Here is a 26741-nt window from a genome sequence, read left to right as displayed (position 1 = left end):
GTTGTGGAGCCAGTCCCCTCCTTACCCTCCCGCCTCATTTCCTCCCTTCTCAAAACTAACTGCAAAAAGCAATCCCTCATCCCTCCCGCCTCCATCTGCTCTAATTAAGCTGGAGGCCTCTGGAAGGTGTTCAGCCCCCCGTGGTACCGAGCTGCTGTGACTACCTCGGGTCCATCCCCTGCCGCTGCACAATTTTGCAGCCGCTCTTAATCACAGGACTTATTTTGGAAGGTCTCCAGAGTCTGAGAACTAAAAGCCACTTTAGAAAAGAAGGGGAGGGGGGAGGAATTGGCAGGAGCAATGGCTTTTTAAAAGGCTACTTATTTCTTAAGATGTACTTGCTACTGATTAACCTTTGCTCCGTGATTGCTTTAATTGATTCATGCCTTAAAGCGGTCTGAGAGGTTCTGCGGGGTCAGCGCTCTCCGAAGTGCTCCGTTTCCCTGAAAACTTCTTAAAGCTTCTTGCTTAGGCAAATCCCAATTTGGGCGTGAAATGCAGGTGAACGGCTCTGATCCATTTTTCTTCCCCTTCCCCCAAACTACACAAGCAGTGCTTTACCTCTTCCTTCCCTCGCCTGCTGCCAGGCTGTGCCTGTGTTACTGTGTTATGGTGACTGTTGGTTGGGGCTTGATGTTTTGGGGCCATTCCACAAGAATGAGGCACTACAGCATTGGGAACTACCGCCTTCAATCAGCCTGTTGAACTCCTGTGGTCCCCGTGACTGCTTCCTTTAACCATGCATGGAGAAATCCTGCATTTCTTCCTACTGCAGCGGGGACAGACCCAGAGCAAAGGCAGGGTTTCCAGGCAGCAATGGGCTTTGGTGCCCAAGGGCCATACTTAAATCGAGGCAACCTGGGAGGCACAAGAAATGGTGCTTGGGATTTTTGGGTTGGAGTGATGAATGTCCTTATGTCTTGGGCTGGATTCATGCCCTGGCACTCTGGCTGTGTTCATCCAACCTGTTCAAGATGCCTGCTCTTGGATGGGTTGAGTTGTACCCATTCCTCTTCACTCCTTGTAACCACTCAAACACGGAGGAGATGGGTCCTAGAGGAATTAAAACAGAGGAATTGAAACACCCACCACAGACTCTACGGCTAAATAAATTACCCTCTTCTGATCTGTTGGGATGTGAGCGCTGCTGGGTGTTGACCCAGCAGAGCCAACCATACCCTAGGTCCTGAGGTTGTCCATCGGGGTCCTGCACGCTGGTTTTCTGCATGAGGTGGTGCCCATGCGATGAAAACCACCATGCACCTGCCTTGCTGAGCAGGCCCTGGAGATTTTCACGATGGGTGAAAAAGAAATGAGCTGTGAAGTCGTCATCTGCTGCTTTCACCGTGCTTTCAGCACGCCCTTGCCCCATGGAAAATGGCACAGGGAATGACTGCTGATGGAGATGTTCATGAGGGGGAAAAGGAGGCTCTGGGTGATGGCTCCACCGCACTGGGAGGCTGGAGTCAGGATGGGGATCTTGGGCATGGATCTTGAGTGTCAGGCCATCCTTTCCCTAAATCCCTTCAAAACTATCCTGCGATGACTTATGCAGAAACGCGTAGCACTGAATTAGCCAGAAAGGGGGGTGCGCTGGGAACAGCGGGGCGGCATTGTTACGGGGTAAAAACCGGCCAGCCCTGATGCATATGGATGCTGCGGATAGCTGAATAGAGAAACCTCCGGCCGACGGTGTGGAAAGCGTCCCTTCCTCCCCTCCTTGCAGGGCTGTTTTGCTCCAAACCCTGAACTTTAACACGGGCAGCCCGCGGGAGGGCCGGCGCTGGGGGCTTCGGGCGGTGACCGTCCAGGGCCCCCGTCCTTTGTCCTGGCTGAATAGGGCTCTGCAGAGCCGCCGGCGGAGGTATGTGATCTGCAGACCTCTTTTCTTCTCCCCCTTTTGGCCGACTGACAAAGTCTTCCCTTGGAGATGGCGCTGGCGGCATTGCGCTGCCCTCAGCAGGGCTGGGGGGGCCGGCGGGGGTCCCCCACGCTGCGTCCCCATCTCATCATCTCCCCTGAGCAGTAGGGCACAAAGAGCCGCTTAGGAATTCCCAGGAGCAGAGTGGGAGCCGAGCCAGGATGTACTGAACTGCACAAAGTGGGATTTATCTTCAAAGGAATGTTTCCCCCCTTTTCTGAGCACCATTTTTAATTTTTTATTTTTTTTTTGGCTTCCAAGGGATTTATTCCTCCTCCTTCCCCAGCCCTTTTTTCTTCGCTGTGGCCACTTTTCAAGGGTGGCGGAGACTTCTTGGAGAGCTGGGGGCCACCCAGGGGCACAGCCCCAGGCTGAGCTCCACGTGTGACCTGAGACCGTGCTGAGCACAGCCCCATGCCCTGCACCACCTGCAAAGTTGCTATGAGCCAGGTGAGGACAAAACCCTCCTGTTGACCACGCCGAAATGTGGGGAGCAGCTTCCTCTCAAACCAGTCGCTTTGAGTTTCAGGCTTGTTTTCAGGCTTGACCTGTAGGTAGGATCTCCCCAGTGCTCCCCATTCGCTCTTGGCATGACCAAAATGACATGTGGACACGGACATCTCATAGAATCACAGCATCATTAGGGTTGGAAAAGCCCTCCGAGATCATCTGGTCCAACCATCCCCCTACCACCAATGTCACCCACCAAACCGTGTCCCTAATCTCGGGGCTGTCAGCTGCCTTGTGAATGGGGCCGACATCTGGCTTCAACCACCTCCTTGTGCTCACAGCTGGAAGCTCACAGTTCCTGACCCTTTTGGGGGCTAATTTCTGCCTTTGCCCACCTGTAGTGCCCAGAGGAGGGAATCCAGCTCCCCCAAAAGACTGGACATCCATATAACGGACATGTTGAGCAATGTGGGGCTGTAGCCCAAGCTCATGGGTTACAAATCAGCTATATGAAGGCTCTCAGGGTAAAAAACAGAAGAAAGGAACTGCTGATGGCCCAGCAATGGGGCCAGAGCTACCTGTGTGCCACCCCACATGTGGTGGGGCAATGCCGTGGCTGTTCCAGGGTGTTTTGGGGGGCTGGCCACCACGGTGGCTAGTGGCCTGAAGAGGCAGGGCAGGTAAAGACACCGTGTACGGCTGCCCAGGGAGTGCCCTCTGGTTCTAGGAGGGATGAGTCTCATGTAGGGAGGCTCGAAGCCCACCCCAAGCTCTGGTCTAGCGGGTAATAACCCCCACAAGGTCCTTTAACCCCAAATTTGATGCTGTGCAGTGCATCATGTCTCTAGGGATATGCAGCAAGGTACCACAGGACAAAAAGAAGCCTTGCTTCTGCATTAATGGATATTTAATGCCACACAGCATTTCCCTCTTCACTTTAAGCAAAAAAAATCTCCTGTCCCAGCCGGGACATCCCGCCTCATCTGCTGCTGCTCCAGCATCGCGTGCGAGACGCTGGCTGCTCAGCGGGGGATTTCTCAACCCTTCAGCTTTCTCGTGGGCGTGAATGAAACGAGCCTGAAAGGGAAGTTTGGGAAGCGATGCGATCCCGGGGCTCGTTGCAAGTGGAGCCCTTTAACACCCCGATATCTGGCAGCCCTGGTGTGCAGATCTGGGCTCTCCTGGGGCACTACCCCTGGTTCTGCACCTACATAGTCCCACCTTGTTTCCAGGCCTTATAATTCGTCTTCTAGGAGAAAGAAAGAGCCATGTCCTATGAGTGAATGTCGACCTTTTATTTTATTTTACTTGAGTTTTCTGATGTTTTTCAGGCCCTTCCATGGCTGAACTGGACCCTCTCCACATTTTAGCTCATGACAAATTACAGGAAAGAGACACCACAGCATAAAAACCTGCTACGTTTGGGTCAACACTTGATGTCAGAGTTTAGGACTTTATTATTCTCAGCCAGAATTTTCTCTCCCCCATTTCTCCCCTTGGCCCTGGAGCATCCCCTCCCTGGAGGAACGAGCCCCAGGGCAGGGGTCGGTGCAGCTTCTGCCCACTCCTCCTCTTGTCCCCCCATGATGGAGGGGCTGAAGCTTCAGTCCTTGGGGTCCTGGAGACCTGAGACTGGCATGGGCTGAAGGCTGGGGGTGGCCTTCACTCGAGTGGTGCGGTGGAAGTTTCTGGAAGGACAGTTGGGGCTGGTGGAACCTTCCGTGAGGAGGGTTGGGGCGGGCAGGACTTCCCAGAAGGACAGCGGGGTGAGCTGGGTGGACCTTGCTGAAAGGTAGGTGGGCTGGAACCTCTCTACAAGCAACTGGCAGGCAAAAATAATTCAAACCCCGACCCGACGGGACAGCTATGCTGGGATTTACCTCCTGTTCCCCCTCAAAGGAAAATTTCTGTAGATGAAAGCATCCCCATACGTGCCAGTCCTACACCTTTGCTCCTCGAAGATGGAGGGACTGGGGCAGCAGGCGAACCTCTGCAGACCCAAAACCATGCGGCCCTTTTGGGAAGTCTCCGTGTAACGAGGGATGGCTCCAGCCAAAAGTCCAGCCAATGCTGTGGCACTTGGCAAGTCTTTCTCCACCCCTTCTTTTTCTTCTTCCTTTTATTTTTATTTTTATGTCAAGCCACTAAGCTACTATTCATTGCCTTTATTCTAAACACTCATTTTGCTCCTAGCAGGAAAGAGGGAAAAATCTATTGTAGTGCTGTGAGGCCCTTTGACAAACACGACAATTTCCCCTTGCCTGTTTCAACACAAAACTGAAAGCATTTGCACAAAATCCATCGCACATGCTCTGAGGCTTGGCCAATAATTTCCTAGGCACGCATTCGCTGAGGCAGCCCGCAAAGTGCTTTGAAGATGAAGAAAACCAGCTGTGATTTGTGATGATGATGATTAGGATTAGACGAGGGTTCTGCAAGAGGTTGTGGATAATGAGTCAACCCCGGGGGCTGGGGACAAACTTGGTCAAAACATGAGAGCGTACTGTGAGAGTTTCTTGAAGTGAAGGGAGACCAAACAATTTTTGGGGAAAGGAGAGGATTAAAAAAAAGTAATTTGGGCTAAAACGTGGTTCAACTTTTAAGTGTTCATTCCTATGATGAGCCCTCTGAAATAAAGGCAGGGATTAAGGTACCTTTTCTGCTCCAGACTCTCATGGACGATGCCTGGCTTTGCTCTGAGGTGAGCCCATCACCATCGGAGTGATGTCTGCTTCTCCACGCAGGGATATGTGCAGAAGCCTGGGGCTGGCAGCGGTGTTTCCAAAACCGTACCGATCATCCTCATCAATTGGGGTTCCTGTAGGGCTTGTCAAGTTGACCCCCACCTCCACCCCAAAATATATGGTTGGTTGCCTTGGAAAATCCATTTGCCTGCATCCTCAGATGAATCCTGGTCTAACCAGCCAGTGTGGCTCGTGTTGAGCACAGCTCACGCTGGATGGCCGACCTTTGAGCCTCAGCACCGACTCCTCTGTAAGTCCCTCTGCAACCCGAAGAGATGCAAAGCTTCATCTGTATTTTCAGGTTCATTTGTCTGAAGCAGGCGTGATTATTTATGACCGTTCAAACTGCGGAGGCATATTGCAAAACACGGGACATTAACCTTGCTGGAAACCTCCCCAGAGCTCTGAGAGCCACAGCCACTGCATGCTGGAGGTGTACAACAGCACACAAAATGAAACGAGTATTGTTCCTGCAGCCACGGGAGCACTTATTCCTCATTAACCCCTTCTCTTTCCATGTTCATTCATTATTTTCTGGGGTAAGCCCCAGCATTTCTGTGTGCTGAGGGCTGTCATCTGCCTCAAACCAACAGCTAATCAGTCCTCAGGGCTACTTTGCACATACTCGAGTCGAGCTGCACATCCTCCCTGGGATCCCACGCAGAAGCAAGGCATAATTAGGGCTAATAAAGAAGCTGTTGAATGTCTTGCTGATAAATTATAATTATCACCTGCCAGGGAAAGGAAAGGATGTATATCCCGTATCACAGGGAGGTGTTGACTAGTCTTGTTTCATATCAACCTTCTTCCTTCCCTGTGTCAAACCTCTTGTGTGCTCTGAAAAGAAAGTGAAGGCTGATGGCAGTGGAACAAGAGGAAACCAAGGCTGTGATCCAGATCCTCGGGCACACTGTGGGCTGGAAATGCAGGTTTAAGGGAGGCTCTTTGCTGAGTTTTCTGGCTGGTGGCAAGGTCTGTGTGCAGCTCGTGGGGACGGTGACCAACCAGCACCATGTCTGGATGTTGATTTTTCTCCTTCCGATTCTCCTTCTGAAGATTCCCAGGTGGAGGGGCAGGGTGTGATGTCCCCAGAGAGCAGAGGGATGGCACTGGGGGTCCCTGTGCCAGGCGACTTCAGTGGCATCTCCACCATCAAGCGAAGGAGCTGCAGGCGCTGGGAAGGCTCAGCCTTGGCACAGGGTTTACTTTCTCTCCAAATTCTGTCCAAATCCCTTAGAAATGGCATGGGCAAAGCAGGGATCACCCCTACCTGCTGCCTGCATCAGGCTTCACAAGGCATCATGATGCTGAGGAGAAAGCATGGACTTCAAAGCCTCAAGGAGAAAGCTATAGGTGATGCCAGGTTTGGCTTCTGTACCTGTTTACCACTCAGAAGATGAGTTCCCCAGCTCTAAGCATCAAATGATAATAATAATAACAATAATAAGGCAAGGATCCTCTCCTTGCTCGTGCACTTGCCTCTCCAGCCAGCTCTGCTTGCACTACCTTCTGCATCCAGGCTTTGCAGCTGAATGTATTTCCCAATTTTTTCTCCAGCTCATTTCTCCACCACCCCCCGGGCTAGTTCTCATGCTTTTCCTCCCTCTCTGTCGAGCAGTGGGAAATGAGCAGCCCCGCTCAAATGCCTGCAATTATGGGGACTCTTATCTGTGAGCAAACAGTCTCTGTTTGCAAAGGAAAGACCTGAGGTCTCTTGGGATTATGGAGCTGGAAAACATGTGTTACTGCTGTCATGGCTCACTTGCTGAAGCCCTAAACTTTGCTCTCCTGCTGATGCATGTTTTCCTGCTTGCTCTTTGCTCCCATGGCTTTCCCAGTGAATGGATTTGGGGTATGCTGTCCCCTTTTTCCAGCCATTTACTTTTGTCTGGTGGAGCTGGGGAGGGGTTGCAGGCAGCCTCCAAGTTTTAGGAGCACTCTGCTTCAAATCTAGACCAAGCACTGTGAGGTCTCTTGCTGTGTCCTAACAATGGCTGAACTGCTCCAGATCCTCGTGTGGCCCTCCTGTCTTTTGGACTCTGCACCCACCATATGCTGCAATGTTCTTTGCCCCTTTATCCCAGTTGCTGGGCCCAGAAGCCGGGATATTATCTTTGTTGGGATCAGGTGCTAGTGAATTCAAAGGCTTCAGTGCTTGATGTGGTCTGAGGCATTGCAGTTTCGGCCATACCTTGGGAGAGATGTTTCTGTGGCTTCTGAACGCCCCAGTGCAGCTGTAACAGCAGGCTGGAAATTTGGGAGCAAGGATGAGGTTGTGGGATGGAGGGTCATGGAGAAAGCGAAGGGCGGAAGAGGTGTAAGGAAGCTTGCATTAAATTAAACATTATCTGAGGACACAGAGAAAGAGAAGGACGGGGAGGCTGAGGATTTGAACCCATTTGGAGCTGAGAGGGACATTTCTGCCTGCCCTTGTGTGAAAGGCCTGGTTTTCCTTATCCCTATCAACCCTTTCCTTTGAATTTACACATGAATGCCTTCTTTATTCAATATCTCAAGCATCTCCTGTGCTTTGCTCCCCAGTGGACCCAGCAGTCCCTTGCAGCCGTGGGGCTTCAAGTCTCCCATTTGCTTTTCCAGTGTGAGCCCCGCATGCCCAGTGGGAGCAGGAGCAGCTGTGGGGCAAGTCATGATCTGGGGCTTGGCAGGGCACGTTCAGCTTTGGCTGAAAGCTTTCTGCTCCCACCAGCTGTGATATAATGGCTTTATTGGCATCCCTGGTCTCTAACCTCCGGCAGCCTCTTGTACTTCTGGATGGGGCTGGCAGGTCACTGCAAGGTCTTCTGTGCATTGCTGTTTCTCTTTTGGGCAGGATAGGATTTCAGCCGCAGGAGCTCTCATCCCCTAGTCAGCCCATGCTGGAGAGGAAGAATGGTAGAGGATGATTGAGGATGATGGGCTCCTTCTTATAAACAGCTCTGAAGATGTTTCCTGGGTTGCAGATGTTCCTCGGTGCAGAATTTGCAAACTGAGATTCCGAAACTTCAGCTTTCTAAGTGTCATTTCCCAAAAGGATGACAAGCAGTGGGTGCCAGGGTCCCCTGAGGACATTATCTGGGGTCCCAGGGCTCAGCCGTGAGACAAGATGAACCCTCTGAGCACCAAGGGCTCTGAGGTCTGCATGTGGACATCCCAAACCCACCTCATGCTGCCAGGAAGTGGATGCTCAAGAGGATTTCTTGGTTTGTTTGGCTGTGGTTAAGACTGAAGCTCTCTTAAAGGCAGCTACGTGAATGTTTCCCATTATGTGAGATGTTGTGCTTACCCGTTCCAAAAGCTCCAGCGAGACGGCAGTCATCCAAACAGTTGTGAAATACGTAACAGAGGAAACATTTACTCTCCTCTCTAGATCCATCAAGATCAGGTCGTGAAGTGGTGGGCTTAAACTGTTAGACATGAGGCCAGGCACTGAAAAAAAACTGTTAATGGTAGAGCAAATTCAGACAGGATTAGCCTGTCTTGGGAGCTGGTGGTATCTCCATCACCTGCCCTTTTTATGAGAGAGCTAGTCTAACATCTCGACTAACATCCAGATTTAACATCCCGCCAGCCAGATGGAGAGGACAATGTGCTGAGGTCTCTGCCATCTGTTTTCCTGTCAAATCCCGTACGCTGATAGATAAATACTGATGTGTGAGCCTCGTGTCTCCATTAAGAATGCAATAGCAAATTTCATGGTGCTCTGACAGCAAAGCTGCTGGTTTTGAACCAGTGTCTTCATTGCTATTGCTGGAGGGAAAGGATGAAGCATTAAATCAAGGGCTGGGGAAAAAAACGATGCTGTGCTTCACTGATGGGGAAAATCATGGTCTAGGGATCCTACTAGAAGGTAACAAATACTGCACCCGCATGGCACATGTAAACCTTCTGGTAAGAGCTCTGAAGGTTCAAACGTATTCCGAAGACACAGCTGGGGCAATTTGGCAATCGCTGGGCTTATGCCAGGTATATTTTAGTCCAGGTGACTAGGACAGCAGGATCAAATGTCATCTACACCACTCACCGGTGGCACAGAGCCCACAAACCCTCTGTGCTGGGTTACTCAAGAGCAGGCTCACCATGTCGCCATGTGAGAGCAGCATCAATTTTTTACCAGGGGGTGACCTCCTGCTGCCTCCGGATCTGATGCTGGTGAACTGAGTGTCGTGGATGGGCAAACACCTCTGTCTCAGGAAGGCATTCAGGGCATGGCACACGCGGGCACTTCTTGGTTAGGAGCAGCCTGATCTGACAACTCTTGTGCTTCATTTCCATCCCCTCTCCTTTGCAACCCAGCTGCTGTTAGGCTGGGAACATATAGCAGGAAATACATGAGGAGAGCATCATTTCCGTTTTAACTTGCATCTTGTTTTATTTGTGCCTTCTGCAAACTGATCGTAGGGCTGGATTTTTGGGGTTGTTTTTATGTAGTGTCAATTTGCAAGCTGTTATCCATTCATTTCTGCAAAGAAACGCAGGACTTGGAGTTGTTTGCAAACTATTTACATGTACATTTTACCCACGTGTGTAGTGCAGCAATCTGTTCATTTTTGCTCTTAAATTACTGTTATTACATCAGATAAATTAAGGGGATTGGACTCCTGAGCTGGGACTTTGCAGCAGATATGCCTGCATCTGAACATGACCGGTATGGACTCAGGGGCACTATGGCACTCGGAGAGCATCTCAGGCTATCTCTGTTCTCCAAAGAAGCGATGGATAGCGGTGCCTGTTCGTCTGCCAACACAGGACTATTTTTCCTTAATGTTTCCTTGTGGTCTCGATAGTGCCCTGCTGGGCAAATTGCTCTTTGCTGGCACAACCCCTGTGCTGTTTGCTTCACTGCTAACACCGGCTGCAATTTACCACCGGAGTCTTTGTTTAAAGTCCCGATTATGAACAGATCTCCCATGTGTGCATCTTTACAGCTGTTCTTTCTGGCCTTCCAACACGCTGCCAGTAGAGCTCTTTGAGTCAGGAAATAGTTTTTCCATCAGGGATCGGTCTCTGCAGCGCTGCAGTTTTTCTGGGATAAGAGGGCTGTGTCCTGGGAGAGTTTTGGTCCCTTTCCTACCTGAACTACTTAAACTGGTAAGGGGTTGCAGAGAGGTCACAGCGATATTGAGCTAATTCCCATGGCTAAGTTCATCTCAGGTTCATCTGACATTATTTGGGAATCTGCATGGAGGGCTAAAGTTAATGATTTCCTTTCCCAGAGCTCCCTGTAGAGTCAAAGGGAGGCAGAGGTTCCCTCAGAGGTGATGCAGAGCACCAAAGTTATAACCACTGATCACTCAGGGGACTTGAAATGACCGTACTTTTCTTCTAGACATCTCTCTCAGGGGTATAAAGTTAGGTGGGGTGTCCTCAGCCACCTTTCCTGCTGGTCTCTGCATCCTCTTGGGAACAATTCCTCTCCTTCTGACACAAAAAGCTTACCCCGAAGGCAAGGAGACTCACATCAATCTTGTGACCTCATTTCAGGAGGAAGATGAGATAAAGCTCTTCAGATGGAGGCCAGTTCCACCAGCCTCAAGAGGATCAAGTTTGGGAAGCTGAAGGTGGTACGTCGGCACTTGCTGCAGAGGTACGAGCACCAGCCCTTCATCTCCTGCCTGGCGGGTTTCTACAGCTGCCGGTGGAAGCGGTACCAACGCAGAAGGACCGAGCCTGGGAAATGCTGCTGCAAGACGGTAAATTAGCTCAGAATCAGCAAAGACATTCATTTCTGCACTGGGAAAAGTCAGTCCAAGCTGAGAAGCAGTTGATGCTGTGGGTCAAAGGCCTGACCTCCCTTAGAGCCCAGCGCGGTCTCTTGGTGTCCTAGATGGCAGCTCCTGGGGCTGGAGGGCTTGCTGTGCTTCTCTGGCAGGCTCAGTTTGTCTGTGCCACCGTGGAGAGAGTGTCCCCGTGTGGCTGGTGGTGTGGGGCAGCTGCGGGTCCCTGTGGTGCCAGCCCTGGTCCAGCAGGGCCACCCCGAGCAGGGGGCCCAGCCCCACGTCCAGGCGGCTGCTGGAGATCCCCAAGGAGGAGCCCCCAGCCCCTCTCTGGGCAGCCTGTGCCAGGGCTCCGGCACCCGCCCAGCCCAGCAGTGCTTCCTGAGGGGCAGAGGGCACCTCCTGGGCTCCAGGCTGGGCCCGGGGCCTCTGGGCCTGGCCCCGGGCACCCCTGAGCAGAGCCTGGCTCCGGCCTCTCGGCACCTCCCGGCAGTGCTGGTGGCCATGGCTGGCAGCCCCCGGAGCCTCCTCTGCTCCAGGCCCAGCAGCCCCAGCTCTCGCAGCCTCTCCTCGTAGGACAAGGTCGGCTTCAGAAGGTCCAGCCACGTGTTTCACGGACAGCCTAGAAGCAAGCAGTGACTGCTGTTTGCTCTGCTTGCTTTGGAGTGAACGAGGCTCTGACCGATTGTCCTTCGTCTCCCTCTCTAGCGGGAATGCGTGTTTTTCCCGTTGCTCGTTGGAGCTTTCTGCTTTTCTCTCGTCTTCCTGTACATGTGGGGTGAAGCGAAAAATGACTACAACAACTTTGACTGGTAAGTGCCACGTTTTCCTCCTTTCCCACTCGGGTTTTAATGAGACACCCCAGGTAGGCCGGGCACTTCAGTCATGAGCCAAAGCTTTGGTCCCTTCACATCTTGGTTCTGGCACCCAAAATGAACTCCCAGGGTCTCCAGAGGTGCTGAGGCTCTGCCCTTTGCTTGGCTACGGTGTACAGGTTTAAGTGTGGATTTGTGAGAAAGATAACAGCCGCTGTTGCAAAAATGGTGAATGAAAGGGACTAAATGGCTCTTTCCTTCCCTTGGTCATCTTTTCTTTTTTCCTGTTCCCTCTGAAGAAGCATAGTGGCTGGCATCAGAGGTATTGCAGCAGCTATCTCGGAGCAAAGAGAATTTCATGTTCCCAGTCTGGAGACAGAGAAATAACCAGTGTGGTTTTATGCAAATCCTTTCCTTCTGCACTGTGTAGGTAGCAGTTATGTAAATCTGGCCCCTAAAATCAGATGCCATCCAGATAGCTCAAATACCATGAGAAGGGGAGGTGTAATAATGTTATTCATTGTTATAATAATATAATATATATAATATTATATATATAATATAATATATAATACAAATATATAATAATAATTATATTATATTATATATAATATATAAAATATATATGTAATATATAATAATATATAATAATGTGTAATAATGTTATTCAGGTGTAATAATGTTATTGAGCCTTTGGATAAAAAGGAAAGCTTCCCTCTCTCTCCTTGGGATACGCCTCTGTAGCTCCTCCAGCTTTCTGGCGTTTTCTCCTTCAAATATATTTTCCCTGCAGCCCCTTCTGCTAACGTGCCACAAATGCTATGATAAGGTTTTATTGCTTTTTAGGTATAACTATGGGAACCTGGGCTTCTGGTTCCTCTGGTCTCTTGTTCTCCTGGTAGTGGCTGCAATCCTGTTCATGTACATCGCGCTGCTGTTGGTAAGTAAGGCTCCTGTTAAGGAGTGAGTTACGGGCCTAGAAAATAAATACAGGGATGGTTTAATGTATCAGACCAAAGTTCAGCCTTGCCCTGACGCTTGACAGTAGCTACCTGGGGAGGACTGGGAACACAATGAGCATTTGTGGTACTTTCTCCCACCTGCGGATGAGCATTTTCAACACAGGTGTCTCTGAGCTAGATGTAGGTTCTGTGATTTCCCTCAGTGATTTCCCTTTGGTGAATTTGACCCATTTCTCCATCAACACAAGGAAAGCTGTGCCAGTATTGGTTATGTGGAAGCTGAGTTTTGTTATTTGACAGCAGGGAAGTATGGAGATCTGAGTCTTGTAGTGGTGATGGGTTGTCAAAGTAGAGTTATTCCTCTAACCCTGAAGTGTAAAACTCATGAGAAGAAGGGAAACATTATCACTAAAGCTGCCTTGATTCTCTCTGCCTTGCTGGAGGGCTTGTCTCCAGTTGGAGACCGCAGATGTGGTCACAAAACACTCCTTAAATTTATGCCCAAAGAGGTTTATGTTCCTGAGGTCTTCACTTTTCCAAACTGCATTAAATTTTCCCCACTTTCAGTCTCATTCCTGCTCCAGCTTGCGTTTTGAGATGCCAGGTGCTGGGGCTGACGCTGTGGCTTTGACTCACCTCTGTGACCAAGGCAACTGGCTTTTATCATCAGTTCCTGCTGCTCCTACCCGTTCATTGACGTCTCATCATATAGCCAGCCTGTAAATTGCCCGTGGCAGGGAACCTCTCTTAGCCTTGCTCACGCAGTGCCCAACACAACAGATTTCCAAGGTCCTTTGTCCCTGCTGAAGTACAAATAAATAGTGATTTTATTTCAGTGCTAGCAATAAAATAACAAAGTGAGAAATAGGACAGCTGCTTGGCCATGCTACAAGCAATCAATAGCATTATAAAAGCTGTGGAATAACTTATCTCTAAGTAGGTCAAATAACAATATTTAATTACAAGGATTTTGAGGCGTGCTGGTGGCTGTAGAGCTTAATGTCTGTTATTTAGCTAGGTCTACCTAGCTTTCCTGGTGTTAATGGATCAGTGTGGGTAGTTTGGTGGTTGCAATGTTACTTTGGGCAACTCTGAGCTTTGCCAAAGATGCATGTGCGGTCAGGATCCATTTGCTCCTCATCTTCATGAAGCTGTTAAGTAACCCACCTAAAGTCACTGGGTATTTCTAAGGGCACTTGCCCTGCTTGCTTGCATCATTATGTCCATCGTGCCTAATTTGGCAAGACTCCTGCATGCACTGATGTTAAGTTCTGGGAGGCACAAGGCTGTTCGTGCTCCTGCTATCTCAAAATGTGCAGTGGCTTTCCACAGAGGCAAAAGAAGCCGGGCATGGCTACAGCAAGTCAGGGACCTCCCACCTTGGGGTGCATCAGGCTACTGCTATCCCACCAAAAACATTCATCTCCAGAGGTTCAGCACTCTTGAGCAACCACAGCCAGCTGGCACTTCCCTGAGCACTTCTCCCTCCTACCCAAGTGATGTTCAGGGGGCGTAACACAGCAGAAATACCTTCTGCATTGAGCCACTGGTGGTTCCTGTGATGTGTGACTTCCCTACAAGACTGTTGGTATCACACATCGTAGCTGGACTTAGGTTAAACCATGGTCTGTTCTTCACCAGGTCTTAGGCACACGTAGAAACCCTTTTTGAACCATGGTGGGCTGTGACCATGTTGGCTCCGTGTGAAAACTTGCTTTTGCCTTGTTTCCTAAGAGGCTGGCTGTGCTGCCTGCCTGTTATTTCTCAACAGTTTTTGGCTGAATCAGCCAATTTCAATCACCTGGGACAGACATCCTGACCTGCAGGGACATGGGATGGGGATGTGGAGGAGGGAGGATTCCACGTGTTGCAGGAAGGACCAGAGATCTTCACCCAGGCAATGCTTCCTTGTGATGTTTTGCATCACTAGTCCCGTGTGTCAGAAAGCTGAGCGCGCTGATGCCCTTGCTGGAGCAGAGTTTTTACAGCAAGCAGTGCTTGGCGTGGTTTTGTTTGTGAGCATCGTAGTCTCTTCCTCCACCCAACTGGGGCCTGGAGGCCTCCTTCCACGTCCTTATTGTGAACCACTGAAGCAAACACTCTTCTGCCCAGCAGCCACCAGTGGCTGAACAAAGTGCTGCACAACAAAGCACTTGCTGTCTGTGCAAAGGCTCTCTCCGCCTGCATGCATCAGTGTAATTTTCTTCAGACAATCAGTTTCAATTAATTTAATTGTTATCACTCCCAAGGCAATCTTCTCATCCCCATTAGAGCTAAAAGGTTAAGCTGCGGGGTCTTGTTGTAGGACAGTTCAGGCTCAGGGGAGAAGAAAAATACTTTCTTGTTCAGTCTTTCAAACACAGAAGATGATATTTGCCTCTCTGCAGTTAAACACATTCATTCCAAGGGGTTTTGGGGAGGTAACTCCTGACTGTATAATGTAAAGGGGTTCAGATGTGCTGGGGCCTCTGCATTCATACGCTAAGAAGAGGACTCAAAATTGTACATTGGCACTGAAGCCCAAAGAGTGACCTCAAGCCTTCATCCCTGAGAGACTGGGGTATCATGGAAGCTCTGAAAGCCTGCATTTTTTTTTTGCCAGAAAGTGAATGTAGAAACCTGGCTTGTGCTGTCAAGCCCCCATTGCAGTGAATCCCAGGGTATGTGTAGGAGCAGTTTGGAGGAGCCAGACCTGCTGGTGGTGGTTGTCCTTTGGCCTGAAGAAGTCTTGCTGTAGGTGGAACCGTGTGAGACACTGCTAAACACAGCTGCTCTCCATGGAAGAGCAGATCAGACAGGTCCTGAGGCAGCTTTTGAGGAGCCAGAGCACACAGAGGACAGATCTTGTCCACATCACATCATCTCACCGGTCCATCAAGACGTGTTCTCCTCCAGTGACCAGTGGAGCAACTGCAAGAGTTCCTCCTTCACCATCCGAGGATGAAACTTGGTGATTATTCTTCTTGTAAGCTGGTAATGAGCCGTTACCTCTATCCATAAAAATGAGCTTTTCCTCCAATGGCATCCCCAAATATGCTGCATCTTTTGTAGGAAAGTTACACAGGAGTAGCAGGGGAGAGTCTAGTTGAGCACGGCCTCTGAAGTAGGCGTTTGGATGCACCTTAGGCATGGACCAAGTCTTCGTAACATTGCTTGAAGAAAAGGGGAGATTTTGAAAGTGTCTTTTCCCTTCATTTTTCTAAAATGGCTTATTTAAATGTGCCTGGTTTAAGATCTTCAGCAGTAATTCAGTTCTCCGTGAACTGCTCCCGCGGTTACTCATCATGTCCTGGGTGTAGGATTCAATTAAAGGAGGCTGACATGTCAAGTAGCCCTTAAAGGCTGATCTGTATTCTCTGCTGAGCTTATCTTGCCTCAAATCAGCATCATCCTGGAAAGAGAGGGTATTTGTAGCTGGGTCGGAATCACCTTACATTCCTTTATAGTTGGGTTTCAGGAGAACAGCTCCCCTTCCCAACACATTATTGCCCTAAATCTCTTTGTCCTGCTTTCACACAGTCCCACTGTGTTACAGTCTGCAAGGACCTGGATCATAAATTATCATCTCAGTGGAGTACTGAGGACTGCTAACAGATGTTTTTTCTCTAAACCCTCATATCTGGTGATACTGGTTCCCAGACCGTCCCTTACACTTGTTGGGAAGCTTGCTCCATGCACCTGAGCATAGACCCACGTGTTTGCACAGCAGCAAGGCGTCTGGGCTGGTGAAACTCATCACAAGGCACCTGGGCTGGTGAAACTCGTCACCAGGTTCATCAGTTGTCTGTGACAACCTGAAGCTAGTCTCCAGAAGAGCCACGGACTGGTTTTCCTCATCCTTTACTTGGTGTTCAGGGCATCTCAGGTTGTCCCCTGCCCTGGCTGGGGTTGGTGCTGTCCTTAAGGGACCCTGATCCCCAAGGGCTCCAACCTGCCAGCAGGGAAAGGAACACACCAGCCATAGGGCCACAGCTGGGGATTAAAAATTAACCTAATACAAACCAGAGGTTTTGAATCTCCAAGGCAGTTTTCCACGTTCTGAGATGTGCATTTCTTGCATTTCTTGCAATTACTGTCACTGTGTGCTTTCCTTTGCTCTCTGCTCTGTTTTTCTGTTTGTTTGTTTGTTTTGTGTTTTTGGGTTTTTTTTGAGACTTTTATTCCCTGAGCTGTCCCCCATGGATGATGTGCCTTTAGTGACAACAAATACATAGAAAAAAAGTAAGGTTGCTGCTCTATTTTTCATGTCATGGCTGCTGGCCCAGGCCATATTCTATATATCAGAGTGCAGTCACAAAGTGTGTACCCCAAAATGCTCAACTATCTGTCACCCATGAGAAGGTTTTGACCCTACAAGGCAGTTTTGGTGAGTGCTTGGCCATTTCAGGAACATATTTACTGTAGCAATAACCGCTTCTCTCCATCCACCTGTCCTGCCTTGCCATTGTGCACAAAGGTCTAGAGTAAAGTGACTTCCCTATGCAAAAATAATTCCAGAAATGCCTCATTTTGTCATTTTGTACCAGGATGCAAATAATCTCTTCTTGCTTTCCCAGGTCCTAGCGATGTGTTTGCTTGCAGAAGGTCAGCAGCTGTACCTGCACTGGAGTCACAAGGTGGGGAGAGGGTTTTCTGGTAACCCTAACCATGCTTTAAACCATCAGCTTGTGGTGTTTCCCTGCATGCAAAACAGCTTAGATCATAGGAGAGAGGGAGGAGGTTAATCTTAGGAGGCTTTAAATATCCATACTAATGATATCTCCAAGTGAGCTAATCACCCCAAGCTCCCTGTGCAGTCAGATGAGGGAAATGAACCCTCTGAGGATGCAAATCATCCAGCTGGTCATAGACACTTAAATTGAGATGAGATGAATCACACCTAAAGTACCTTTTTTCCCCACTGGCTCTAAAAGGAGCCCGTGGTGACTCACTGAGGTGAGGATGTCTGCATTTGACATGCCTACATGTGGTTGCATGTAGACAAAGGCAAAGTTTCCATGAGGAGCACAGCGTAAGTCCCTGTAGCAGGACCCAACAGCTTTAAAAACAGTGGCTGCTTCCTCTGCAGAACAGAAACCTGGCTTTTCCAAGGCATCCTGGTGCCCCGTGTCTTTTGGTCTTGGGGTGGTTTTGGAAAAGCCACGTGGAGTTTGGAAGGCATAGAAACAACTCCTCAGGGAGCTGTTGCTGCAAAATGATGCTTTAGAAACCACCTTTCTTAAGAACTTCTTGAAAGCCAGGTGAGGCTTTTAAAAAATAAGCCATGAAGCTTAGGGGAAAGCATAATAAGATTGCAAATCTTGCTGTGAAGGGGAATAGTTGAATGTCAGAATACTCCATCCTCTGTTTCTCCATTTACACAGTGGAAACGATCAATTTTACTATCAAAAATGGGCTTCCAGAAGATCCAGAAAGCTGTAGAGCAATTTGTGGAAAATACCAACACTGCGTCCCTATGTGGAAGAGATTAGGGACTGATTATTAGGATGCTGATCTGTAGGATCTCCCTGAAGACTAGTTAGGGCCTTGGTTCCAGTTTCTACTTGTGTTTAGTTCTCAGCAGACAAATAAGGTTCCAGGAAGAGCCTGCCATCATAACTGCTTGGTACCAACCTGGGCAAGAAGCCACAGCACAGAATGAGCTACCCCTTCACTTTTCTTTTAGTTAAAGATTAAATTCTTATTTCTGAACTACAGAAAAGTTTGCAGTTGCTGAAGCCTCTTCCAAAGCAACTCAGCATAAGGAAGCTGTGCTGATGTCTCTTTTGGGTTTAACTTGGTGTTTCTGAGTTCAGCCAACTACAGAATTTAACGATAGTTGTTCATCTAGGCTCCATCTGCATCAACAGACAGAGAGAGGCATCCCTTATCATAAAGCAAGTGGAAATGGATCACCTCTGTAAATTCCTCTCTTTCTCCCGTGACTAGAGAGGGAGCCTTGAGGGCTGACTCAGGTTAGGTACTTAACTTGTAAAATCAGTTTTGCCATACAGAAAATCCAATTTATAGCACTGTGGGTCTGGTTTTAGTCCCATTAGATCTCTTTGTCTATGAAGTGGCACAGCCAAGCTTGTGCATCCCGAATGTATTGAGTCCAAGCTGATTAAAGAAGCCTGTTAGGCAAATAGATTGCACACCCTATGCAGAAATACCAAAGCTTATTAATGTCCTTTGTATCTCCCCAGATTGGGACTTTTCTTGTCCTGGGCTTCTCTATCACAGCCCTCTTCATATTATCTGTACTCTGGGGAGATCAGTGGAAAACAGTCCGCCTCTCATTCCAGGTAAGAGGTTTGTTTGAAAGGAGGTTCTTTGAAAAAAGCAACTGGTTTCTTGAAGTATTGTGTGGCAATCAGTGGAAAATATTCCATATGGTAAATGTTTTTCACATGGGTTTTCCTGGCAGTCTGTGCAGTTTTGCATAGACTTTTATTAAGACTTAACATTTCCCGTAGGAAGGAAGGAAGCCAAGACCTGAGGTTTGGTATCAAGCTATTTGTTTGATATAACATGTCTCCTTTGGGGAAGTCGTATCTTTTTTTCCCTTTTTTTTGGCAAACTTGTTTTAAGTGCACTGTTAATTAGCAGGTGCTGAGGGCAGGTAAATCAGATCCGTTTGGCTGGTGGGGTTACTGGAGTGAGAACTCACTCCCTACTCAGCTCATGCCAGCTCAGCAGCTTTTAGCATTAGCCCAATTTCAGTCTCCTGCGACCCAGAAGAACTTCATTCCCTGAGGAAGGGAATCAGGGCTAATGCACTGGCAAAGGTAAAGAGAAAGTGTCAGCTTCTCCTCCCCTTTTCAGACTCTAGGGGAGGAGGATGGGGAGAAGGAGACACAAAATCTTTTGGGTTTCCCACAGGTGTGGTTTATTTTGGGTGTTCATGCCCTTTGAGATGCTTCAGCTGCTGTTCCCAAAGGACACCAGTCTTTAGCAGATCCTGTGTTCTGTCCACTAGCCCTGCATAACTATCTCAAATATCCTGGACATCTCAGGTGGCACCTTTGTTTATGCAACTGCATCCTGCTTCTGGTCAAAAGAAGTTGGGATCAGGTATCCAGGGCAGACGTTCTCACACACAATGACATCTCTCAATGACTTCTGCTTTTCTTCAACCCTTACATTTTAGAGAGTTGGCCAAGCGGTAGGAAAGGCTGAGGAAATTCCGGTTTGTTGACATTAGATTGATGATTTAGTTGCAGTGGAGATGACTGTTACATGGATAAGATTGGACTGGATTAGATTGGATTAAAACTGGTGCTCTCTGGAAGATGTTCACAGGTTATGACGTAGTAGTAAAGGTGATTGTTTGCCAAACCATCCTGGACAAGGACAGACTTGTCCCTTTTGGCTGGTTGAGAGGAAAGGAGAGCTTTATACTGAAGTGAGGAGCACTCCTCAGTGCGGGGAACCAGCCAGGCACATCTCTCTGCCCTGACTCAGGAGGTGTTTTGTGGATCCAACCTGGGTGTGGGAGAGAAGATAAACTGCTGATGTCCACAGCAGGAGCCCATCTATGTGGGAGGCTGCAGCTGTGTTGGGGCTTGTTTCTGTCTGTATCCACACTTCATCCTTTGAATAAAATCCTTTTTTCTCCTTTCCAGATCACAGCCCCCTATCTCCACATAGGGGCAATAACTATCATGGTCCTCCTCTCCTGGCCCATGGCTCTGTATGCCATCAGAGCAGATAAGAAAGGTACAGTAGCTCTGCTTCCTGCTCCCTGTATGACAAAAGACACATATCAGTGTGGAAAATCAAGCGTGCAGGAGCCGTTTCCTCCCACATCCACATTCCAGCTAGAGTTGAATTTTAGTTTTTGAGTATTCCAGAGAAATTAGCAGGGCTGTGGCTTAGCCTATGCACTGTCTCGGGCCTGTCCATACTTGTTAGTGATTTGCATGCTACCTTGCAAAGTTTTGGTGTATACCAAGGTAGTGACAAGCCCTAAAGATAAGGAGATTAGCAAAAGTCCCCAAGTTCTAGATCATGCGTGAAAATTTGGTCAGAATTTTGCAGGAGAGAGCAACCAGTGTCCGAAATTGCTATGCTCAGTTTCACTGTCTCAGAAAGTCAGTCCATACTAGAGGATCTTAGGAGAAGCCAGATAGGATGGGGAAAAGAGCTTTCAGATTGGTTGTTAAGGAATTTTGCTTTCCTTTCCTGGTGTTATCCCTTTGAGAGCTCCAGGAAGTGTAAGGGCAAGGAGTCAAGAACAACTGCAGAAGAGCCTGGCTCTGGCTCTTTTTCTCTGACCCAGTTTCTCCATATATCCAGTGTTGTCTACATGACACCCATCTGCAGATGTTGAGTTGTAACAGAAACCATTGACTTCAGACAGAATGTGCTGGTGGGAGCATTTTGTTTCCTACCTAGGAATTTCTCTACATTTAACTGCAGCTGGGGGTAGGGAGGAACATGTTGGGACCCAAGACTTTACAACCCACTGTGCCTAATGGTCACTCAACTCCATACATTGACTTGGTGTAACCCCAAGTTCTTTCAGAGCCACTAATACAGTGTGCAGAGGGGTGGTGGTACCCACCTAAATAAGGAATTTTGGTGCACAGGTGCTTCTCAGAGGAACTGTTTCATTCTCTGAGGTGAAGGTTGCCCACTGGGACTCTTGAGTAATATGTCAACAGACTCCAGAGACCATAGGTAATGACTTGGCAGGTTTCTGAGATGCAGTACCCATGCAGTCAGTGTCAGTAGGAGACTGCATGTCACATACAGAAAGCCACTGACAGCAGTCTGAAGGAACCAGGGAAGCATTCACCTGGAGGGGAATGAAACTTTAAAATGTTGCCTGCTCTTATTTGAGTAAGAAAAAAAAAAAAAAAGCATCCTTCTGTTGAGGATCATTCCTCTACAGGTGGGGGAAATTGCATTGCATCATCTCCAATGAAAAAGAAATGAAGGCTGTGTCTTGCTGGAAGGCATAGTGAGATGCAATTGCAGCACAAAACTTGCAATCCTAGCCTAAACAGCCCAAATCCTTCTTTGTCCTGGACTGTATTGTTTGGACAGACGGTGAAAATTAGGGGAAGAAGGGATGGAAAATGGGATGGGACAAAGCCCAACAGTTACTTAGCTGGAGGGCTGTATTAAAAGTCAAGCTGCAAGGCAAACGCTGTGCTACCAAATGGATTAACTCTAGCATTCCTCCTTCAAATTTTTGCAGTTGTTCAGGTGGTAATTGTTGGTCCATACCTGGCTATCCTTCTCTTTCTTTTCTTGATACCTCTGGGGATGTACTCTCCTTGCATCAGAGAGGAGGGGACACTTGGACCAAAGCCAGCCCTCATTGGACACCGCGGAGCACCGATGGTAGGTTTGGAGAAGCTATTTTACATCATTTCCTCATCCTGTGTGCTGTTGCCTTCATCATCATCATTTTTTCCCCCCAAGAAATCAATGGAGGGTGGAAAGGGAGACATTTCCGTTTGGAACTGTGTGCCAAATGATCGCTCTGTGGGTTTGCTAACAGGGAACCCTGAGAGACATGGTGGGTTTGGTGGCTAAGGTGGAAGAAAGCAAACGGGAGACTTTAACAAGATAATGGTGGTCCTTTAATACAAAACAGGCGTTACAAGGAGACAGAAAGTATTTACAGAGTCCTCCAGAGTGTGTCTAAAGCCAGTCTGCTCATGGCCCATTTTTTTTCCCCAGCTGGCACCAGAAAACACTGAGATGTCATTTCAGAAGACAATTGAACATGGTGGGGATGGTCTTGAAACAGATGTCACCATTAGGTAAGGGAAAAACATCACACTTCCCAAAGCAGATACTTCTTCTAAGAGTTGCCTTTGGAGCCATGTAATTTTGGGCAATTTGGTTCTGCCAACGGCTGGGACAGGGTCCCTCAGCTGCTGCATGATGCTAAGGGCTGTGGGACATGGCTCTTCTCAATAAGCTCTTATCTAACAGTCATTATTTCTACAGTATATTTTAAATACTTTTGCAACATACAGAGACAAGTTCCTACTGTAGTCTGACTTCCAGGCCTCACTGAAGGTCTTATCAGGCCTAGAAACCACCAGAAAATTGTATTTAGACCTGTGCCATCATTGATATAATTATTAGACCTTTAATTACCTTTGTGTATGGGACTCCTTGCCATGACCTTCTAACCTACTGGGCAGGATGAGCAGTTTCCAGGCACTAAGTAACTAAAATACTAATACTTAGGTGTTCTATTAATAAAGACCTTTCTATAAAAGAGAATTTTGCCTTTCTATCCATTTAAACTTCAGTCCTCTGAAACCTGTAGAAGCACTTTGGTGTCAGCAAAAAGAGCCTTTGGCCACAAGTTACTACCCATTTTCTTTTAGGGGCTGGCAGGCATAAATGCCACCATCTCCACTTTGCCCCTGAGAAAAATGAGTCACAGTGAGGTACAGCTTCACCAAGGTCACCCAGAAATATTTAAGCTTGAAACAGTTTGGTATCTTGAGTGTCAGCCTTCTTTCCTACCCTACCCTCTGCTCTAAGGGAGGCTGTACTGCTGCATTCATGGTGGCCCACACGTTGTTCTCACCTGGTTTGACTCTGCTTGTGCCATGAATGATCTCCACTCCAGGTGACCTGAATTCTTGCTCTCCAACAGCTACGACGGAGTTCCTTTCCTCATGCATGACAGCAGCCTGAGGAGGACAACCAACATCAGGGAGGTCTATCCCAACGACACTGCTCAAAATGCAGCCTTGTTCTCCTGGGATACCCTGAAGGAGTTGAATGCTGGAGCATGGTTCCTTAAGGCAAGCACCATAAATGACTGTGATGTTGTAGAAGAGACACTGGCTGGCTACAGCTTATTAGTATGAAAGTTAGGAGAGAAACTTTTGGTTGAGCCCACACTTAGTTGGTAGAAGTCATTCAGTTGGGGGTCTCCTTGCTTTGTCCTTTTGGCCTTTAGGCCTAGGAGACCTATTTTGTTTGGCTGGTGGGTGTTCTTGTAGCTCCTTATCATGGCAGCAGCAGAACAGATGGTCTGGAGAAAGAAGAAAACAGGTACTTGTGCAAGGTGCTGTGTGTAATACGGTTTACGTGATGGGACAGAGAAGAACAGCAGAGCTAGCTACACAATTTATGTCCCAGAAGCAGTGTCATCTGGGTTAATTATCCATGTTTCTCAGGTAGAAGAGCTAAGCAGAATAGAATATCCTCACCTACTGAGGGTTGATGCCAAACTTTTTCGCTTACAGAGGTATGAAATGTTTGCATGCAGCTTGCTCCTAGATATGACTGGCTGACTGATTTCCTTTTTACATCTGTTTGTTTCTAGGACAAACCCTTTTCATGCATGGGCTCACTGTCAAGGGCAGATCAAAACCAGGCAATGAATCAGTCAATTTACAAGCTAAGTAATTTCTTGCGCCTCGCAGACAGTCAGAATAAACTTGTTATATTTGATCTCTACCGCCCTCCAGAGAAACATCCTTACAGGTACTCGTGGATCAACAGAACCCTGGAAGTCATCCTCAATGAGTCCGGGATTAGACCCAATCTGGTAGGCTGGCCCAGTTGAAGACCTATTGATGGACAATATTGTCAAACTCAATCTGGCCTACACTGAAATGTCCAGTGAAGATATCCGGTAGGTTGCAGTTTCAGCCCGAAGTGCTGTTGTCTAGAGGATATTTGCTTCATGTGTGTGGCAATGCCTCCCTCCGGTGACCAGCTCTAGGATCTACAGCATTTTTGGCAAGAGCTCTTTTAGGTTGTGGCCAACCCTGTTACATTTTGGAGTTGAAGGACTTTATTTCATTCCTACTGTATACCCCGTGTAGGGCCAAGAGGTAGCATACGTAGCAAGGAGGGTAGCACCCCTCCTTGTCCAAGTCCATATCTACTTCACTGGGATCTAAGGATTTTCTGACTAGAAGGATGCAGGTGTCTCCAGGTTTCTACACATGCCATCCTCAGTATTGCTAATAATGAACCATAGAGAATGAACAAACAACTATTTAACCTCCTATGGCCTCCACAAACATCGGTGTGAGTGCATAATGCTGTGGTGAGAGAACACAACACTCTTGTAGATGGTATTTTGGAGACTTCATTATTGTCTCTGTTGCTACCAGTACTCTGTTGCTTGGGACACACTAACAGTGTAATCTCTCCAATGGAAAGCTCCACATTTATTGAAGGATTCTCCAAAATGGTTGTCTTACATAAACAGATATTTTTAAAAACACATATGAAATGTCTTACCTATCCAGCTCTCCTTTTGTAAACAGGATTTTTTGTTCTTTCCCATGCTCAAAAGCATTGAAAAATAATTAAAAACAAGTATAAGAAAACGTTTAGCCCTTTGGATAATAATAATGTCCATGTTTTCTTAATGATAATTTTCCCAACATTTAAAATGCTAGGTAGATCCATCTGGGTAAATCTGGGTAAATCCTGGGCAGACTATAGATAAATTTACAAATACTCATACTGATGATACATTCCCTTAGAGTTATACAGAGAAATGGTATCACTTCATATTAAATTTCAGTAACTTATAAGGACATCACAGATGGCCAGCTGTTGCTGCAAACATAAGAAATGTGAATAATGACCTTGAAGATTATTTTAAACACACTATTGGGAGATGACAAATGCATTTTTAGGTGGAATACTGAATATGAGCTGGCAGCCCCCAGCTGGATTGTCCCCCTGGGCCCCGCTCTCGGGAGGCCCCCCCTGCAGCGCTGCGTTCAGCTCTGGGCCCAGCACAAGGACACGGAGCTGCTGGAGCGGGCCCGGAGGAGGCCGCGAGGATGCTCAGGGGCTGGAGCAGCTCTGCTGTGGGGCCAGGCTGAGAGAGCTGGGGGTGGTGGGCCTGGGGAAGAGAAGGCCCCGGGGAGAGCTGCCAGCGGCCTGCCAGGGCCTGCAGGGGGGGCAGGGAAGCTGGGGAGGGACTCTTTGTCAGGGCTGGGGGGACAGGACGAGGGGCACCGGCTGGAGCCTGGCAGGGGGGAGGCTTCGGGGAGGCGTTGGGAAGAAATTCTTCCCTCTGAGGGCGCTGAGGCCCTGGCCCAGGCTGCCCAGAGGAGCTGGGGGTGCCCCAGCCCTGGCGGTGCCCAAGGCCGGTTGGAAGGGGCTCTGGACAACCTGACCTAGCAGGAGGTGTCCCTGCCCATGTAGGGGTTGGAATTAGATATTATCAACCGATTATTGGCTGGTTGGGCTTCCTTTCTGTTCCTGACCTACGTCCTATAACAAGTTAGGACAGAATTGCCATACAGAATTGCCAGCTCTCCTTGATTCAGCCCAAAGGAAGTACTAACCTCCTTGCTTTCCTTAATGAAGGCAATTGCCTCTTGGTCTTTTAAAGGAAATACGCTGAGGCAAACATCACCACCAACCTCTATGTGATCAACGAGCCGTGGCTCTTCTCCCTGGCGTGGTGCTCGGGGGCACACTCTGTGACCACTAATGCTGTCCACACGCTGAAGAATCTCAGCCAGCCCCTCTTCCTCATGGTAAGCAGTGATCCTCCCTTGTTCCCGGGGTACAAAATGGGGGGCAGATATTCATGGCTACCTTTAGAGACCATGGGCTGATTTGTGCATGAATAAAGTCCCTCTGCATGCAGACGGACTTAACATGAACCTGGTTTACCTCATTCCTCTGAGCCATACCAGGTATCATCACCCTCATTTCCTGGTTCTTTTTGGTCCATGGAGAAGAACCCTGGTTGGCTGGACTTGGAGACTCAGGCCTGACATGAGGGAAAATAAGTCATACTGAAACTTGTCTAGGGTTAAAGGAAGGGGCCTTTGAGGGTACATGTGGATATCGCATGAGGATTTCAATCTCTAAGCTTCTAAAGAACCTTATTGCTGTCAAAAGTTCCTAAATCCCAGGAACGCCTACATTCCTTCTCAACTTGGTCTGTTGTCACAAGCCCAAAGGGAAAAAAAAAAAAAAAAAAACCTGCTGTGAGGAACTTTTCACATTGCTTGTCTGCCCTCTACTGTGCCTTTGACAACCTATAGGGCTACGGAGCACCTGGGTCACTGGTCTCACCAGAGTCCCTGCATTCAGGTTACCACTCTGAATGACTGGTTTCACACTCTTGAAGTAGATTTTACAGTGCTTCCATCTCCCACCCAGAAAACCGCATCATTTCAGTCCATTCT

At 48.3% G+C, this 26741-nt stretch overlaps 1 protein-coding gene across 1 annotated transcript in view; it reads left to right on the top strand.

Moving 5' to 3' along the window:
• Positions 1 to 26741, top strand: part of LOC310898736 (glycerophosphodiester phosphodiesterase domain-containing protein 5-like) — a 32039-nt gene that overhangs the window by 2066 nt on the left and 3232 nt on the right. Inside the window, 12 exon segments of the mRNA XM_083834140.1 lie at positions 10597 to 10805; positions 11538 to 11641; positions 12491 to 12584; positions 17163 to 17222; positions 18792 to 18890; positions 20211 to 20304; positions 21791 to 21936; positions 22279 to 22361; positions 23216 to 23366; positions 23894 to 24126; positions 24128 to 24205; positions 25934 to 26081. Coding sequence (XP_083690266.1) covers positions 10623 to 10805; positions 11538 to 11641; positions 12491 to 12584; positions 17163 to 17222; positions 18792 to 18890; positions 20211 to 20304; positions 21791 to 21936; positions 22279 to 22361; positions 23216 to 23366; positions 23894 to 24126; positions 24128 to 24205; positions 25934 to 26081 — 1473 coding nt within the window. The 5' untranslated portion in view covers positions 10597 to 10622.

Source organism: Anser anser (assembly GCF_964211835.1).
Source record: "Anser anser genome assembly, chromosome: 1".
Taxonomy (NCBI): Eukaryota; Metazoa; Chordata; class Aves; order Anseriformes; family Anatidae; genus Anser; species Anser anser.
Note: the sequence above shows the minus strand (reverse complement) of the source record. Positions and strands in the feature narration are given on the sequence as shown.